Source organism: Lonchura striata, chromosome Z (assembly GCF_046129695.1).
Source record: "Lonchura striata isolate bLonStr1 chromosome Z, bLonStr1.mat, whole genome shotgun sequence".
Taxonomy (NCBI): Eukaryota; Metazoa; Chordata; class Aves; order Passeriformes; family Estrildidae; genus Lonchura; species Lonchura striata.
The window spans coordinates 28,381,903-28,398,884 of record NC_134642.1 but is presented as its reverse complement, the minus strand read 5'-3'; the positions used below and the strand labels follow the sequence as shown (position 1 = coordinate 28,398,884).

The following is a 16,982-nucleotide window of genomic DNA, read 5'->3' as shown; positions in this document are numbered from 1 at the left end:
GTACTTCATGTTCAGCTTATGGGCCCTGTTTGCTGAGTTTCTCTCAGTAGAGTCAAATGTGAACATTGTTCCTCAGCTGCAGCCTGTGAGAATTCACTGTACAGTACTGGGACTGCTGATATACCACATAGCTTACAGTTCAGTATGTATAATTAAAATAGAGTGCCAGTTTTCTGAAGTGTTAGTGATGTGATGCACCTGTTTACACTCAGGTTTATGGTAGTGAAAAGACAGTAACAGTTGGCCATGTAGTCTTCAATAAACTTGCCAGTCCTTTTATATTTCATCATTTAAATCTTTCCTAGGTAAAATATATAAATTGTGGTGATTCATCCATAAATTAATTAATTCAGAGGTTTTTAACATTTTATTTTTAAAACACAGAATTGGAGTCCTAATTGCAAACTGTAGTAGACCAGCTACTGCTGAAGTCAAAAACAAGATTAACTGTCAGCTTTACTGTTAACACAGGTGGCCATACAGGACACAGCAGCTATATTAAAATGTTTCATTTACAGTTTTCCAATGTCAAGACTGCTGAATATGTCGGCCACCATTTTTATATCATCTTATTTGAGATACAGAAAACAGACATATGTCTGACTTCTACAGCAAAACCAGGCTGGCAGAGAGACAAAGTGCATATTCCAAATCCATAATTTTTATTCTCATATTTACAGTTATAAAATTCTTGCAGTACCAAAGTTGAAGAGTAATGCAGTCCAGACAAAAATAAGATTCTTGAACCCCAGAAAAGTCTTAGATGTACGTGCCAAATGGGAAATTTGCTATCCATTCCAAGAATTGCATGTTCACAGATACCCAAGGAGCAGAAGGGAATATCAGAAAAGGCTTCAAAACTGACAGTGTAGAGCAGAACATTCACCTTGATTCTTCCACACATTCTGCAAATTATCTAGTCATAAAACATGACATTTTATATTGTTTTGTTTTACCATTGGGTTTCTGTATTTGAAAATACTGTTTGTATTTTAACTTGGAATTGTAATGCCTAAACAGAATTTTTTGCATTTTTCAAGAGTGTCTAGCAGAAAACAAAGCTATTATCTGAATAGAGATTTCTGTTTTCTTTGTTATTGTCTCTGGTATTATTAAGGTGCCTTGCTTGTCAGTTCTAGAATAATCTTTCCATATAAATCATGGGCATTGAAAATTATCATTAATAAATATAAGAATGAGAACATGAAATGTGTTATTAATGGAATTAATGTGTCTGGGGAAAGATGTGAGTGCCTATAATAGGAGGGGATTGAATCGAGGACTTCCTTCCAAGCTATTAGTTTACATGATGAAAAGATAATATTGTACTACAGCTTGGTTTTTATTTGGTTTATCTAAACTGAATTAAAATCATCTCTTCTGCTATGAAATTAACATGAACAATGTTGAAATACTTCAGTAATAATTTTATATTATTAAGTTGCTATAGGATTCTGCTCCTGTAAAAATTAAACTTATGTAATAATCTTGATATAATTTTGTTATTTATAACATTCTAGAATTGCTTATAAAATTAATGTGAGTATTTTAGGTTGTTTTCTTAGTTCTGATATGCTTACTTGGAATAACACTTCCTACATAATGTTACTGTTTAAGGATAACCAATTAGTTATTTTCATTTGATGTTACTGGATGAGAACACAGCAAAAGCAAATGAAAGGAAATTGTCTTTAAAAAAATATAATCAATGTAATTATAATACTAAAAAAGAGAGAGGAAAATAACATGCTATGCCATCAAAAATAATAACTACAGCGCTTCACTGAATTAATTCCTGTTTCAGCCATGACTTGAATTTTAGAAAAACCTCAGGCCCAGTGATGAAGATGCCCTGATCTTTCTGTTGTTCAGTGTCTGAATAGTTCTGCATTATAAATTTACATTTATCTCAGTAAATTCTCTAACTGTGGGGCTATCTGTATTGTTTTGCCACCATCTAAATATTTCAGTTTTGAAAGAATGTGATCTTGTTTAATAGTGATTGTACCAGCACCAGTGAATGACTGTATGCTAGGATAACCTCAGGGAGCTTGGGCCTCTCTTTGGTCTTACGTGGAGTTTAGAGAGGGAGTAGCAAATGCTCCAAATTGTAGGGAAGTTTAGAGTGGAGTTGGGATAAATTTGGAAATGCATAGAATGCAAAGTTTTCAATCACTTTTTGATTGGAATACAGCATCAAATTAATTTCAGCATCTTCTGAAATTTGTCATCACTGGATGGGAATAGCTTAATTAGTTTTGAATATATACAGCCTTTTCTTTTTCCCTAAATCACAGTTAAATAACATACTGTGCCTCTCTAGGTCTTAATTGTGTCTGTATATAATATATATTTTATTTGTTAGAAACTTGGTATGCTTAAACACACACAGGTAGTTATGGTTTATATACATGCGTGCAGAAGCCTACAAGTACAAAGAGGCATATAAGTTCATGTAGAGAAGAAGGAATAGTTTTGGACTTGTGCATACCAAGTATGATCATATGGACACTTACATCAAAGTCACAATTACTGTTCATTTCTATAATCAGTTCTTTTTGCTTTTACCAAAGTGAAGTCAAATACAGAACTTCTGTTTTTTGAATAAGAAGACCCTTAATTACTTTCAGAAAAACACCTTCAGTACATGTCACTTAGAAGCAATTTTATCCATTTAACCTAAAATATTTGGCTAAATTTCAGCTGATTTTTATTTATACATATTAGAAAGTTGAAGCATAGAATATATGTTATTAAGAAGATAACTGCAGAAAATAACCTCCATCTCTCTGGGGGCCACCCTGCCTTTGATGCAACCCAGGACACAGCTGGCATTTTGGGCTGAGAGTGCACACTGATGGGTCATAACCGTGTTCTCCCAGTCCTTTTCAGTAGGGTTGTTCCCAAACATTTCCTCCTTCATCTTTTAAAATTAAACCTTTTCAGATAATAGGGTTGGCTTACATAAGTATAAGAACTTTGGTGAAATTGTAATGCTTTCTGCTTTACTAGTGTTCATTTTAATAAAAGTTAGAAAACTACAAGAATTCAAAGAACAGAACTACTATTTCATCATTATAGGTATGATGACAAAGAAATGAAGGCAAGTTAGCCTTCCTTCACTCATAACCAGGTATAATAAAAGGGTTTCCTACACTTTTCAGAAGAAAAAGAAATTACCAAAATTAAAATTAATGCAAGTTTGTGTGATTTTGTAGGTAGTAGATAACTGTATTGCCTTTTGGGAAAACAGGAGGCAAGGGATTATATGATACAGGTTCAGAAAGTGTTGACTCTTTGATTTAGAGAAATAACTGAACTTCTGCAGTGTTTATAGTACAGGAAGATTTATGTCAAGCATTTATTTGAAAGCCAGTGATATTCTTATTTTTATTTTTTAGAATAAACATGTGAACAGAATATTGCAAATAATTTGAATTTAATACCTAAGTTGGCACAATACAATAAAAATATCCTTGTAATATAACTAAATGCTATGTTTTACAGCTGGAAATCAAGCTGCAGGGCAGTACAACTGCTGAATGACATTTTAGAAAGAAATGTCCAAGAGGTGACTTGAGAGTCATTGTAGAAAAGGAGTGCTTGATGCAGTTTTGACCTTATGTTCCTTTTTGAGTTAGGAATCAAGTACACCACCAGCAGAGACTTGTGGGAAAGCTGAAACCCATCAGTATATCTAATTCTGAATTCATTTTCTTTACAGAAGAGGTTTTTTTGCATTGAGGAAGGTTAAGAACTAGTTGTTTCCCAAAGATCTTTTGGAGTCTCCATTTTTAGATATTCAGAACCTGACTGGACAGTGCTCAGAGCATCCTCCTGTATCTGGTCCTCAATTGAACAAGGAACCTGGACTGTCTGATCTTCGGAGGTTCCTTAAAAATTGTAATTCTAAGAAGAAAAATATTTCATTTCATATTGGCAGAATTATTTGAAATTTTTTATTTCTTTTTTTTTTTGTGTTATCATATGAGCTATTTGTAGAATGAAATTAATTTTCATCTCTAATAATATATACTTACATACATTTAATTTTTTTGTCACTGAATTTTTTTGTCCAGCCAAAAAATCCAGGAAAAATACTAAGATTTATTACTTGAGTAAATTGAATTTTAGAACACATGCAATATTTATTTGGCAGTACCTCTGTTTTAGATTCTCTTCCTGTGCTTCTCATGGCTAATAGAATGTTAAAATTCAAATGGGGATTCCTTGTTTTATTATTCATTTCCATAATATATTTCTAATGGGGTCTTAAAGTAAGATGTCTGCTGATGTTCTTTTGTTATCCCTGCTAATGAAAATACAGACTTTCTGAGGTCCTAAGTGATCTTTGAGCCATGTTCTTAGCATCAGTGCATACCTTCCCTTTGTTTGTATCAAAAATCTACTGCCCATTTACTTTGATTCTGTTTCTTCTGAGTAGTTGTACATCTCAGAAGGTTATATTATTGTAAATATTTCACTTTGCAGTGAGGAGCTACGGAAGGAAGCGCGGCAGCTGAAACGAGAATTGCTGGAAGCAAAGCACAAAAAAGAAGAAAGAGCTTTAAGACCCAAAGAGAAAGAAGGTAAGAGGTTTTGTGTAACTCTTCAGTTAACATTCTGATTTTAAAGGGTTTTTTGTTTTTGTGTTTTATAAATATACATAAATGTGGGCTATTGTTGAAATGTGCTTTTTTTCTTTCCCTAGGGATGGTAGTAATGTAATGATGCCAGTATATAAGGAAATTGTATAGGTAGCATTTGTTCTCAAATCAGTATTTCTCCTTCTAAGTGTTCTTTAGTTACATCCATGCTATGACCTCTTGACTTTCAAGGTCTTTCTGACTTTCTGACTTGGACAGGTTCTTAAATGCAGATGTTTAATTTTGAACTCGAAGCTACTGACTTCAAACTTTCATATACTGTTAGAAACTGATGGAACTCAAATTCACAGTCACTACTGTATTTATTTTCCTTAAACCTTAACAAAATGGGATCTTCAGCTGACCTCTTTGTCAGACAGTTTTTATATTCTGTTGCTTTTTAAATGTGTATAAATTGCTACATTTATAATAGTATGTAAGGTGTACATTTTAGTCCAGAAGGATGAAACACACTTTATTAGACAAACTGAAGAAACAAAGTGTCTTTAAACACTGTGGAGTTGCATGACATGCTTTTAGAATGGATTCTTAGCTCAATTCTCAATACCATAGAAATATGGAAGAAAATATAAAACTATTTTTTTAAAAATTCAGATTACACACAATTTACAAGAGTGGTAGAAAGTATAACATAATTTTTAGAAAAATTTGTGGACTGTCTTGAATAATGGGTGAGCTTGATCAGCATTTTGACAAAGTAAAAATACATTATCATGAATTTGTATATGAAATCTGGCACCAAATGTTAAAAATCGTTGACTCTGAAAATGTTCTAGTAATCACTGAATGAATATAAGCTCTCACTGGCAAAATAATGAATGCTGTCCCTAGCCATGTAAAAAAAGAGCTGTGAGTAGAGGTATAGCAAAGGTGAAATGTAATCCTTTTGTGCATATATGATAAATTATCTTGAATAGTGCCATGTATGGCAGTGCTTACACTATTGCTTAAGCTTATCCCTGTTCTGGTGCCAGTCAGTGGACATTGTAATTTGAGGAAATTCACCTTTACAGTGACAGAATAAAGTAATACTTGGGCAATAGTTACTGCTATGGTACAGTTTGGAAGGATACCTTCTATTCAAGCAAAGGGAGCTTGTATACCAGGGTTGGTGGGGAGCTGGTATTTTCTTTGAAATAAATAGCAGGCAGGCCATAAATCAGTTGAAAGTCTGCAGTTACATTAGTTACAGCTAAAGGTACAAATAATCTTGAATAATCTTGGCTTTCCTTTTTGTGATAGGAGGGTCTGTTCCAGTACCTGTTGAGAAAGATGGATGGCAGGAAAGAAGCTATTGACCTAGTCAGTGGAGTACCTAACTAAACATCTTAAAAATAAACGTTCTAAAATTTAAGGCAAAATTAAATTTATGTTAAATGAGATGCAAGTAGTGAAGGATAAAAGTATTAATATAGTGAAATATAGTGAAAGATTTCAGGTTTGTACTAGAAAATGAACTGAACATTAATTTACACTGTGATGTGGCTGTCACCATGTGGTTGTTGCTACAAATGCAGAACCCATAAAAGTGTGGTTGTATTACTGCACTCAGTTCTGAGTATTGTACCACCAAAAAGGATCATGAACAATTTGATAAAAATGGACAAAACCACCCAAAAGTAGCTATTTGGACAAGTTTATTAGGAGATACTTCAAGATACGTATAATTTATGTAGAGAGGGGATGGAAGCGTGAAATGTCAAGTCAAAGGAATCAAGCATACCTTTATTGTGAAACAGAATTTACAACTGAGGAATAATAGAATAGACTTTAGAAAGACTTTATCTTTAATATAATGAACTCTAGCAGAAGTGTTGTACCAAGTAAGTAATTTTGCCCCAAAGTTAAGAGCACTTAGTGATTTTATATTTATTAGCCTGAATTTTCATCAGTACAGTAGAGCTATCAACATGGAAGATAGACAGTCTGCTAAACTTATAATAGTTTACCTATTCCACATTAGTTTATATATAAGAAATTGTACCTATTTTAAAAATACTTCTATCTGGAAGTTGATGTTTAAGTAGCAGTAGATTTTTCCATTGTTCTCTGCCTATCCTCTTGGGGAGTTTGAGATGGGGAGTGAGTTGTCATGCTGTATCAGGTATGCCTGTGCAGATAGTGCAGACACTTGCATTGTGTCTGCCTATGCGTTGAGCTGACTGCATTAGGAAAATATGTTAGTTCACAGGCTATGTACATTAGTGTGGTTCTGTGCTTGATTAATAAACACTACATCACAGCCAGAACTTCCAACCATAATGGGAGAATTTCACTAAAGATCACAGAATGATTAGAATAAGGCTTAGTTCATACTGGGCAAGATTGGGTCTTGTTCTGAGAGGATGCTAAGGAAGGGTCAGTGGCGTGAAACATCTATTTTAAGTCTATTATTACTGGCATCACATTTGGTATCACTTCTTCAATTTGTTCATATTATGTTTACTAATATTTTTCTGTATTTGGAGATTAGATTATTTAAGAAAGACTGGAGAGTGAAAATTTAAGTGTTTACATTGTTTCAAGAGGTCAGAGGAAAAAAAAATAATTCCCTCCATACATGTTCGATTATAACTAGTATTCCAATTTGTAAATAGTATTGTTGACTATGCCAGACTGCTGTCAAGACCTTACTTTAAATAAGATATTTTTCTTCTGTGTGACATGTTGTACTGATGCCAGAAATTAGATCAAACACTATCATTTGAGTGCAGAATTAGTTCAGCATTTTGAAGCACTTGGTCAAATATTCAACAAATATCTTTTTGAATTTTCAAGGTTCTGTAGAGTAAACCTGGTAATGTACTTCAGTGAAATCTGCCTCAGACATACAGGATCTGCCCAGTTAATTATATGTCAGTTTTAAATAGTAAAAGTATGTAGGAAGTAATATTTTAGTTTCTTGTTAGAACATCTTTGTAAATGGACAAATAATCTGTAGACTATGAAATTTAATTGTCATACATGAGAAAACAGAAAAGCTATAAAATACTGTCTGAATAGGGAAACCTAACAACTAATGTAAAAACCAACATTCAAGGGTAAGAATTCTACACAGGCATGTAATAGTGAGGCATTTTCTGCTTTGTTTTTTATTGTGATATGGTAATCAAATGATTAAAATGTTTAGATAATTCTCAAAATCAAGTGAGGATAACATTACGTTTTATTTCTGTTTTATTTTAAAGTCTGGTTAATGTCAGGGCACTCAAATAATTAAGCACTGTCTTACATGGAAAGATACTTTCTTGAAGTCTGGGACTTTAATAGGGTGTTGGGCCCTTCAGAACACTCTGAAAATAACAAAATCCAAATTTCGATGGCTTGGTAACTTTGCAGGATAAGTGAAGATTTTTTCAGTATATAAGTAGAGCTGCATTCTATTAAAGTATCCATCTGTCATCTTTGCAAAACTGTGTTTCTCCCAATGTTCATATTTTTTTACATTTAATGTCCTAAGACCAAGCATCCCTATGCAGTCCCATTCCTGCTAAAGTGAATACTTTTTTCCTTTTGTCTCTCTCTGCAGAAGAAAAGAGGACAAAACCTCTGTAAACCAGCTTTGATTTTAGTAATAATCTTAAGCATGTACTCAAAATCCACCAGCATTTGAAAATTAACTTTATTTTAGACTAGGACCATGTGCCACCAAAGTTCAGGAAGCATTTACTAGAAATTTGCTGTTCACACTGTTTTACAAATCTGCTGTGGTCATCAGATAAGTGTTTTGAACCTCTAGGAATTACTTGAAAGATTTTATTATTTGAGTTGGCTAAATGAACTATTAATTTTGTTCTAGAACTGTTGCTTTTTTCACTGTAGCAAACTGAAAATACAGTAATCAGTCCAACCATGGAAGCTCATTCTGTAAGCAAATCTATTCAGATGTTCACAGTTGCTAAATATTTCCTGACTCTTACCTAACTTCTTGGCAAATAGTGCCTCTTGAGGATCTTAGGCAGGCCAGACCTATAGCAACATGAACTAAAGAGTTCTGGAAGATGCAAAGAAAGCCATAAGTAGAACTAGTCTTAAGCAAAAATATACAGGAGAGGATTTTACTAATTCTCTCAAGCATAAAATTATTTCATATTGTTTTTCTGGTATATTAATTTTTACACTACTTTACACTAAACTGTATTTTAAGTTTCAGATACACCATATTTAAAGATGTAATAATTTTTTACTAATTCTGGAAGTGAGTTAGTTGTTTTAGTTATTAATTATCCAAAGTATCTCTAAGTTATGTATTTGTAAATTCTGATAGGATTCTATTTTAATTCCTGAAATATTATGGCATATTAGAATTTATTTTATATTTTTTGAGGATTTTGTTTGGTTTGGAGCAAAAACAACTTTTTTTAAGATTTCAGTCTCAGTAAGATTTTTAAAATGAGTACTGCATACCCTTACAATTCCAAAAACTGCAATATAAACTGAATATTGATGAGCTGAAAGTGGAATATACTGAACTAATACAGGAATATGTTTTAGATCTCTTATTTAAATTCACCAAAACATTCAATCATAATTACTTTCTCTTCAAACAAGAAGTTTTTGAGGTTTTTTCACCCTTTGGTATTTAGTGTAGCTATGCCATGCATTTTGTGGAATTACTGACCACCAGTAGGTCTTTTATCATATGAAATCTGTCATCTGAGTTCCTAAAGAATACATTTTGGATACTGAAAAAATTTATGGGCCTGCTACATTTCAAACACAAACCCTGCTAAATAAATTGGAATGCCTTTTTATGTATGCATCTTTGTACATCCTTCTTGTCATCTTACCTCAGTTCTGCATAAAGTTATGATGACATATGAAAATTTCATTACAATAGTTAATAGTTTTACATATCCAGAACGTTTTCTAATATAGAATATTTAAGTATGTAAATATCTGCATGCTATCTGTATCTCATCAAAGAAAAATCATGTCTTTCATTGATCCTTTTCAGTGCTATAGGCTCTTGTTTTTTTTATGGTTACATTAAATCTTCAGAATCAGCATGTGTTTTTCTCTGTCATAATATGTATTTTTTTCTACCCTTCATATGTGTTTCTGGTAATACTTTCACCAAACAAAATTAGTTTCATTTTCCAACAAGTGTTTTATGCACAGCTTCATTATCTCTTTCTTAAAAGGAAGTAAAATCTGTAGAATTGCATACAGATATAAGAACAGTAATTACTACAAAATTTGTTTAAAAAGGTTTGTACTATGACAAATTGTATGCATACTCTCAGACCTGCAGTGAAATTGTACCTTATCTGTGCCACAATTGGTGGACTTGTTATGGCACCTGCAGTGCTAGGAATGGAGCCCAGTCTTCAAGAGAAATATTAATGTGAGCATAAGCAGTGATCATGCTGTTCTGATCTGCCATAGGCAGCTGAATTAGAATTCATATTTCTTGGTTTCATTTAATGGAAGATAAAATTGCAATTCTGAAAACAGAACACTTCTGATATATCTTGTGTTGAAAGTTTGTTATGTTGTTAAATGTACCAGATGCTTTAGGAATTAAGCTTAAAATTACCAAGCTTTCTTTCCTTCTTCACTTCTTATAAGGAACTGATGATTTCTAAACCATCCACTCGTTTCAGTTTAGTGCTCTTGGATCAAGTTTTGCCTTTGTTTTACTTCCTCCATTTGGTAGTTAAAAACATCATTTGAACTGTTTTATTTAAGTGTGAGCAAAATACGGTCTTTCATATTTTTTAAAAATCAGTATCCTCCTTTCAGTTTTAAAGACTTCAGAATTTCCTCCTTAGTTTCAGACTATCACTGTAAACCATGTCCCAAACTCAAAGTTTTAGGTTAGATTACATCATCATGTTGGCATGTATTTGCCATCATTTCAGGATAGAAGAATCTGTCTGAAAGAAATTATTTTGACCCAGTAAGGTGAAGACTTTCTTGGTGGAAACTCAAGCTAGCTTACATAAATAACAATGTACTTATAAATTCTTTTGAAAGTAGGATGAAATGTATTTTCAATAAGGAAGGTTATCTGTTTTCTTTTTTTTTTTTCCTCTTCACCTTCCTTACTGATGGAATATACACAGCAGCTTGTTCAAACTAAAGAAGAAATTCTTTGCTTCATGCTATTTACACTTTGTGATGAGATCCTCCTAGGGAACAAGATTCCTGTAACTTAAATTATCTTCTGCATCTTGTAATACCTAAATTTAATTTAATTGTTATTTTACTTCTGTGTATCCATGTAATTTTTCATTAATTTTTGTCTGAATAAATCCTCTTGGATTAAGGAGATTAGTACCAAAGTCACGATCTTTGTACTTTTACTTAATGAGCAAGCTGGACCTAAATTTGTCAAGCTTGATGTGAAGGTCAAGTCCATCATACAGTGCTGTTGTTCCTCTTATTTTCAATTCAACTGCAAAAGATTTGCAAGGAATCTTGGCTGCAGACTGGGAGATAAAAAGTAGTAGGCAGCAATCTACTTTTACATTTAAAAAGGTTTCTTCCCACCAAGTCTCTCTCTTCTGGACTTTTTTCCTTGCTTGCTAGTTAAAAGTCAGACACAAAGTAATTTTATCAAAAAAATCCTGCTTATCAAAAACTGAATATATAATTTCTATTAAAAAGTACTCTGTGATTTTGTAATCATTGGAGTTTTCAAGTTTTAAAATGTTAATAACCCTTTGACTTAGGAGCTCTTGAAAGTCCTTCCTATTTTGTTGCTTGCTTTAAATGTTATGTGATAGGTTATAAGACTTAGTGAAGAAATGCAAGCATGTTTTTAGGTTATTTTAATGAAAATTAGAAAAATATGATGTGTACAAGTGCACAACTCTTTCAGTTTACTCTGAAATTAGTTCAAGTGAATCTAATTATCTTTTGTCTGAGTTATGAAAAGGCTTTTCTAGGAGGCAGAGAGCATGAAGTTGAGGATTAGAAAACCTTTGACAAAGACCCAAGAAACAATAATACCAAAAGAAGACTTTAACTGAAATTTAAATTACTTGTATTAACAGTAAGTGGCACAACACATAGGAGTGTGATAAAAACACACAAACACGCAGCTTTGGGAAATTTTACCCTTTTTATATAAGAATTGTATTTGAGCTGCACTACATTAAACTAAATTTTAGTCAAAAGACCTATATGACTAAGAATCACATCTTTAAATTCAGCATATGTATATCAAATACCAGTTTGTGACTGGTATTTTCAAATATGTTCAAGAACACTCTTTTCAGTTCTTTTGTTTGTCATAGACAGTCAATTATATTGATCATGGGGTAAATGTTATTCCCTTCGAAGCACTCATTTAGGTAAATTTCACCTGAAAAGTTGTTTTTTATAAGGAATCAGATGTTTTTGTACATCAAATTATTTATCTAGGGGCTAAATGTTAGTAAAAGAAGACATTAGGTTGTTTCCAGATAGTCAACAGTCCAAATACTTGCATTTATGTAAAAACTAATGTATTATTTTGACAAGGGGTTGGTCTTGAATTAAGAACTAGATTTTTAATTAGTAAAAAAGATTGACATAATAGGGGGAAATACTGAGATTTTTCATTATATGGTAGTTTTTTCATGAACTTCTGTTCTCCTCAGTTCATCTAATATTATCCACATGAGATTTTATGGCAGATTTTATTTCATTCATGCAGCTGTTTAATCATCCCTAAATGTGTGTGTGTATGCATTTATCTATTTTGGTCATTCTGGAAGATGGATTTTTCTTTCTTTGTCTTGCTGATACCTGCCATACTCTGTTCATTATTATATCCAGCATATCAAATGGAAAACAGCAAAAAAACCCAGCTCTGAATGGTATTAAGTATGTTTGATTATTCTCCCTGGTACCTTTTAAATGCAATGTAGAAAGTGTTTAAGTGTTGTTTAAATGCAATATAGGAAATAAGATAAAAAGGAAATGAGACATTTTATTTGTAGAAATAGGTAAACAAATATTTTATATGTAGCTATATAATTACAAATTTATTTCTTTTTATTACAAACTGCTGTGTTTATAAACTTCATAGAAAACTTGAGTTGCAATAGAAATTTAGTTTGGAATAAGAAACTTTTTCTGTATAGCTGTCAGCAGTCATCTAAAAAACCTGATAACAACAAATTCATTTAGATTTAGAGTTCTTCAGGCCATAGATCCTGAAATTTCTTGAAACAGTTTTCTTCAGAAATGTTTTCATTTGCAAATGTTAATCATTTGCAATGGATATCCAGGAGGTTTATTCTGTTTTTTACCAGGAATAACAGTTGTGTAAATATGTGTACATAAATTTTAAGTATAATAAATCAATATGTACAATGTCTTAATGCTGTTCCAAGCAGGAGAAAATAATGTGAATATATGGTATTGATCAATTTTCCAATTCAGTTTTTGTTCTCATAAACTACTAATGAATAATTCACTTATTAATAATTTAATGGGACAGTGAATACTCTACAGTGAAGACACTGTTAAAAAAAGACAAAGAAGAGTAGCTCCTGACTCATCCATATATCACTTTATAAAAAAAAGTTTTATTCCTGAAGAGTTATATAAAAAAGTGTTTATTCATGATTGACAACATGGACTCTGTTAAAAATGTAGATGTTACTGACTTTTTTCTGTATTGCAAAATCAAGGACTTGATTTGTGGCTACTTCAGCCTGCAAAAGAGGAAAACTGCAAAATTTTCTATAAATTGTATTTGTTTCCTTTTGAACAAATAGTCACAGAATATTAATACATGTAACATTTCAACTGCTACATGAAAGATTTGAAGAAATTAAGGTCATCTGGTTAAAGGAATTTTAAGAGTTTTCATCAGAGGTTTTATTTCTGCTATCCTGCTTTCCCTGGCTCCATAGTAAAATATAATTGAAACAAAAATCTTTTGACTCATTCTCTGCCCAGTGCAGTGTTGTGTTTTTCATTTCAGCAAGTAGCAAATCATTCTACTGGTGAGAAAGCAGTACAACTGAAATGTTTTATGGGAGTGTTTTGCTTGGTATTTTATCTACAAAAAGACACTAAATCATGAAACCAAACTAAATTTGTTTAACCAAATATGTTTCCTTATTCAGAGGAGGAACCTGCTCCAAACAGTGTTGTTGAAGAATACCTTCAGGAGAAGAGAAAATATGAAGACAAGAGAAAGCAGCAACCAAAGAAAGGAGCTTCCCGTGAAGATCAGGTAATAGTTTGATAGCCTGGGCAACAAAAATCCAGAAAATTAATTATGTTCATTTTTGAATATGTTTATCTCCTAATTTGTAAAAAAGCAAAGTTTTAAAGTCTGTTGTTTCAATTTCCAAGGAAGTTATTATTCATAAAAATAAATATTTTCATTACCCGAGTAGACAGGTATGTCAGTTTTCAATGTGTGTTTGAAAGGGCTCCAAGTTTAGTTACTGAAATCTTCTGAAAGGAAATGCTGGTCACGAAAAGGTGTCCTTGATTCCATTTGTAAGAATTCTCATTTCTTCACCTTATGCTTTCCTTGCCATAAAATAACACTGGGACAGAAGTTTGCCTATTTGGCATTTGTTATAGCTGGGGTTTTTAACATTTTAAATTACAGTTTAAAATATTAAATTCATCAATACTTCTTTTTGTGAAATGAAAGAAATAGTTTATAAGCACTATAAAAAGTGAAGATGTTTTACATACAATTAAAGTCATTATTCACAATTAGTTAGTGTGTCTTTAGGCTTTAATAAGCTAATATGAGCAAAGTAAGGTTTGCTGTACAAAGGCATTTGTTTTTTCTAAAATAGGAAAGTCTGAAATTGTCAAATATACTAAACTGCCTATGAAGTGGAAATATCCACCGACCTAAAATCTGTGTTGTGCATCAAACACATTGGTTTGTAAGTGCATGTCAGTTCAGCTACGAAGATGTTCCTGTTCACATGTTGAATCCAGAAGAGATTGGAAACTTGAGGTTTAATAACTTCAGAGCAGCATTTGGCAAACCTTTATATATGCAGCAAGCTGATTTAGCCCTAAACTAAGAAGTTTATGGAAACTTTGTACATTCAAAATCCCATTATCTTTGAATCAAAGAGTACTAAAGCTCTGTTGGCAGTGTGGATCAAGGGACTTAAAACCATGTCTAATGAATTTATATCAGTCCTGCCGTGGACATCACCAGAAAACAAGATGAGATGATAGGGATATATATTCTAGGAGATGTTAATTTTTATTTATGTAACCCTGCTGGCAACTATTCAACAATAACTAATAAGTTCTTTGTAATCCATTTCACTTGTGGAGAGCCTCTTCTCATCCTGCGCTCCTTGTAACTGATCCTAGAGCACAAGACCATTTTCCATCCTCAGTGCAATAGTTAAGGAAGAGGGAAAAAGGGAATCTTTCCCTAAAATGCTAGATAATGGAAGTCCTAGCCCTCCTATTCAGCAACAGTCAAATTAAAAAGTTATTCAAAGCACAGTATAGCATCTAATGACTCACTGCAAAAATCCTACTAAGATATTGCAACATTATTTCTGTCATCAGGTCTTTTCACAGGAATGCTGTCACCAGAAAAAATTAGACTAGACGCAAGGAATGTGGCTTTTTTTGGTCACAGTTTCATATTAAAAGGGTCAATTTGTTTCCTTCTGATGACTTCAGCAAAGATTTCCTGTCTCAGGTGTTTCAAGTACAGTATTTGTTTACAATAGTATGGAAAGCTATAGAACTAGAATGATTTGCAGGCCCAAATATCCTCAAAACTTTCCTCTCTCTCGCTTTAAACAGAAGATTAGACAGAAAATGAAGAAAGTAAATGCAAAAAAAGTCCTCCAAAGTATGCCCTTGGCAGTGCTAAAATACGTTTTTGAAAGAATTCAAAGGCCAGGAAACTCCTCAAGTTAAGATTGCTCCCAGAAGGAAATTTGATTCCAGTGAACACTTCTGGTATTTCCTATTTCTGTTTTCTATTCTTGTTTAGTTTTTATTCTTTTAAATTTGAAAAACTTGACCAAACAAAACTACACAGCCATACAGAGGTGTTTTACAACATAGGTTGCCAACCTATCACCTACGAATCAAATGGAGCCTGCCACATAAATTCAGTTAGGCACTTACTCCCTGATGCTTTCATTTTCAGGAATGTCTCAAATATCAGCAAAAAGAAAAAAAACTGTGGGCTGTGCAATTTATTCATATGCTCTTCGCTTTTTTTTTGAAGAGCCCCCATCTACCATTACAAGGCTTAGACATATGACTTTTGTATAATCAAACTCCCATTTGAGATTATCAGAAACAAGAACTATGGTGTGATCTTCAGAGAATGTTCAAGAGAATCTTCAAGAACTATGGTGTCATCTGCAATCTGGTGACTTCATTGTCCCTGAAAGATCAGGCAATGTTCATTTGAGAATAAAACAGCAGATTTAAATGAGTATGAGCTTTATGTGGGCAGCATAAGAACCTGTATCTGCAGAATTAGTTAAACTGGTTCATTTTTTTTTTTAGACAAAAACTTTAATTTTTTTCAATGTCCACGCATATTTTAAAAGATCACCAATATAAAGTATATAAATATCAGATAAACTGGGTCTTCAAGGCTTGAATGGTTTGTAATTTATACAGTGGATTACTTTAAAAGAGGACAGTAGCATGTCCAAAAAGTAGAATTCATTGTCAGCACTGTTATTTAATCAGCTGTTTTATTCTGTAAGTTGTTACAAGTATTATTTTCCTCAAATACTCCTTTTTACTTCACTAGATAGTGAGAGAAGTGCTTTTTCACACCTGACAGGCCCCTCCCTGGTTGCTCTTCTTGCCTCAGCATTGCCTGCCCACTCACTCCATCAGCGCTCTCCATGCAGTCCCACTCTCACACCCACCACTGCCTCTCTCTCACTTGCCTCTCTAGAGTATTTCTTCCAAATTCATGTGAAACATCACTCTCATTGTGCTTTTTCTCAAAATAATAAAAATGTTGTATATGCCTGTTGGTGTGTAGAAATACAACATTTCTCTAAAACCATGTGTTTAATTTCAGACATTGGCTTTGTTAGACCGATTTAAAACAAAGTTAACCCAGGCAATTGAAGAAACTCCTGAAAATGAGCTTTCCGAACCTGATGTAGATAATGACGAAGGATGGTGAGTTTTTTTCCCTTTGGATTTCTGTGTTTACTAATACAAATCCTGCTGTACAAACATAGTCACACTGGTAAGCGTAAATTTGAGTAGTAGAAAACACCAAATGTGAAGGCAGCTGCTTCATTAGGAGTCAGCTAAAAGGTACTGGCTTAGCACTCTGAAAAATAAGTCATGAGATAAATGACATTTAGTGTACTGTAGTTTTAAATCCTT

The 16,982-nt window shown here is 32.8% G+C and overlaps 1 protein-coding gene across 1 annotated transcript in view; it reads left to right on the top strand.

Annotated features, from left to right (window-relative positions):
• The window catches only part of CWC27 (CWC27 spliceosome associated cyclophilin), a 94,442-nt gene that overhangs the window by 60,238 nt on the left and 17,222 nt on the right, over nucleotides 1-16,982 (top strand). The window contains exons 11-13 of the mRNA XM_021534375.3: nucleotides 4,492-4,589; nucleotides 13,736-13,845; nucleotides 16,666-16,769. Coding sequence (XP_021390050.1) covers nucleotides 4,492-4,589; nucleotides 13,736-13,845; nucleotides 16,666-16,769 — 312 coding nt within the window. The remainder of the gene's footprint in view (nucleotides 1-4,491; nucleotides 4,590-13,735; nucleotides 13,846-16,665; nucleotides 16,770-16,982) is intronic.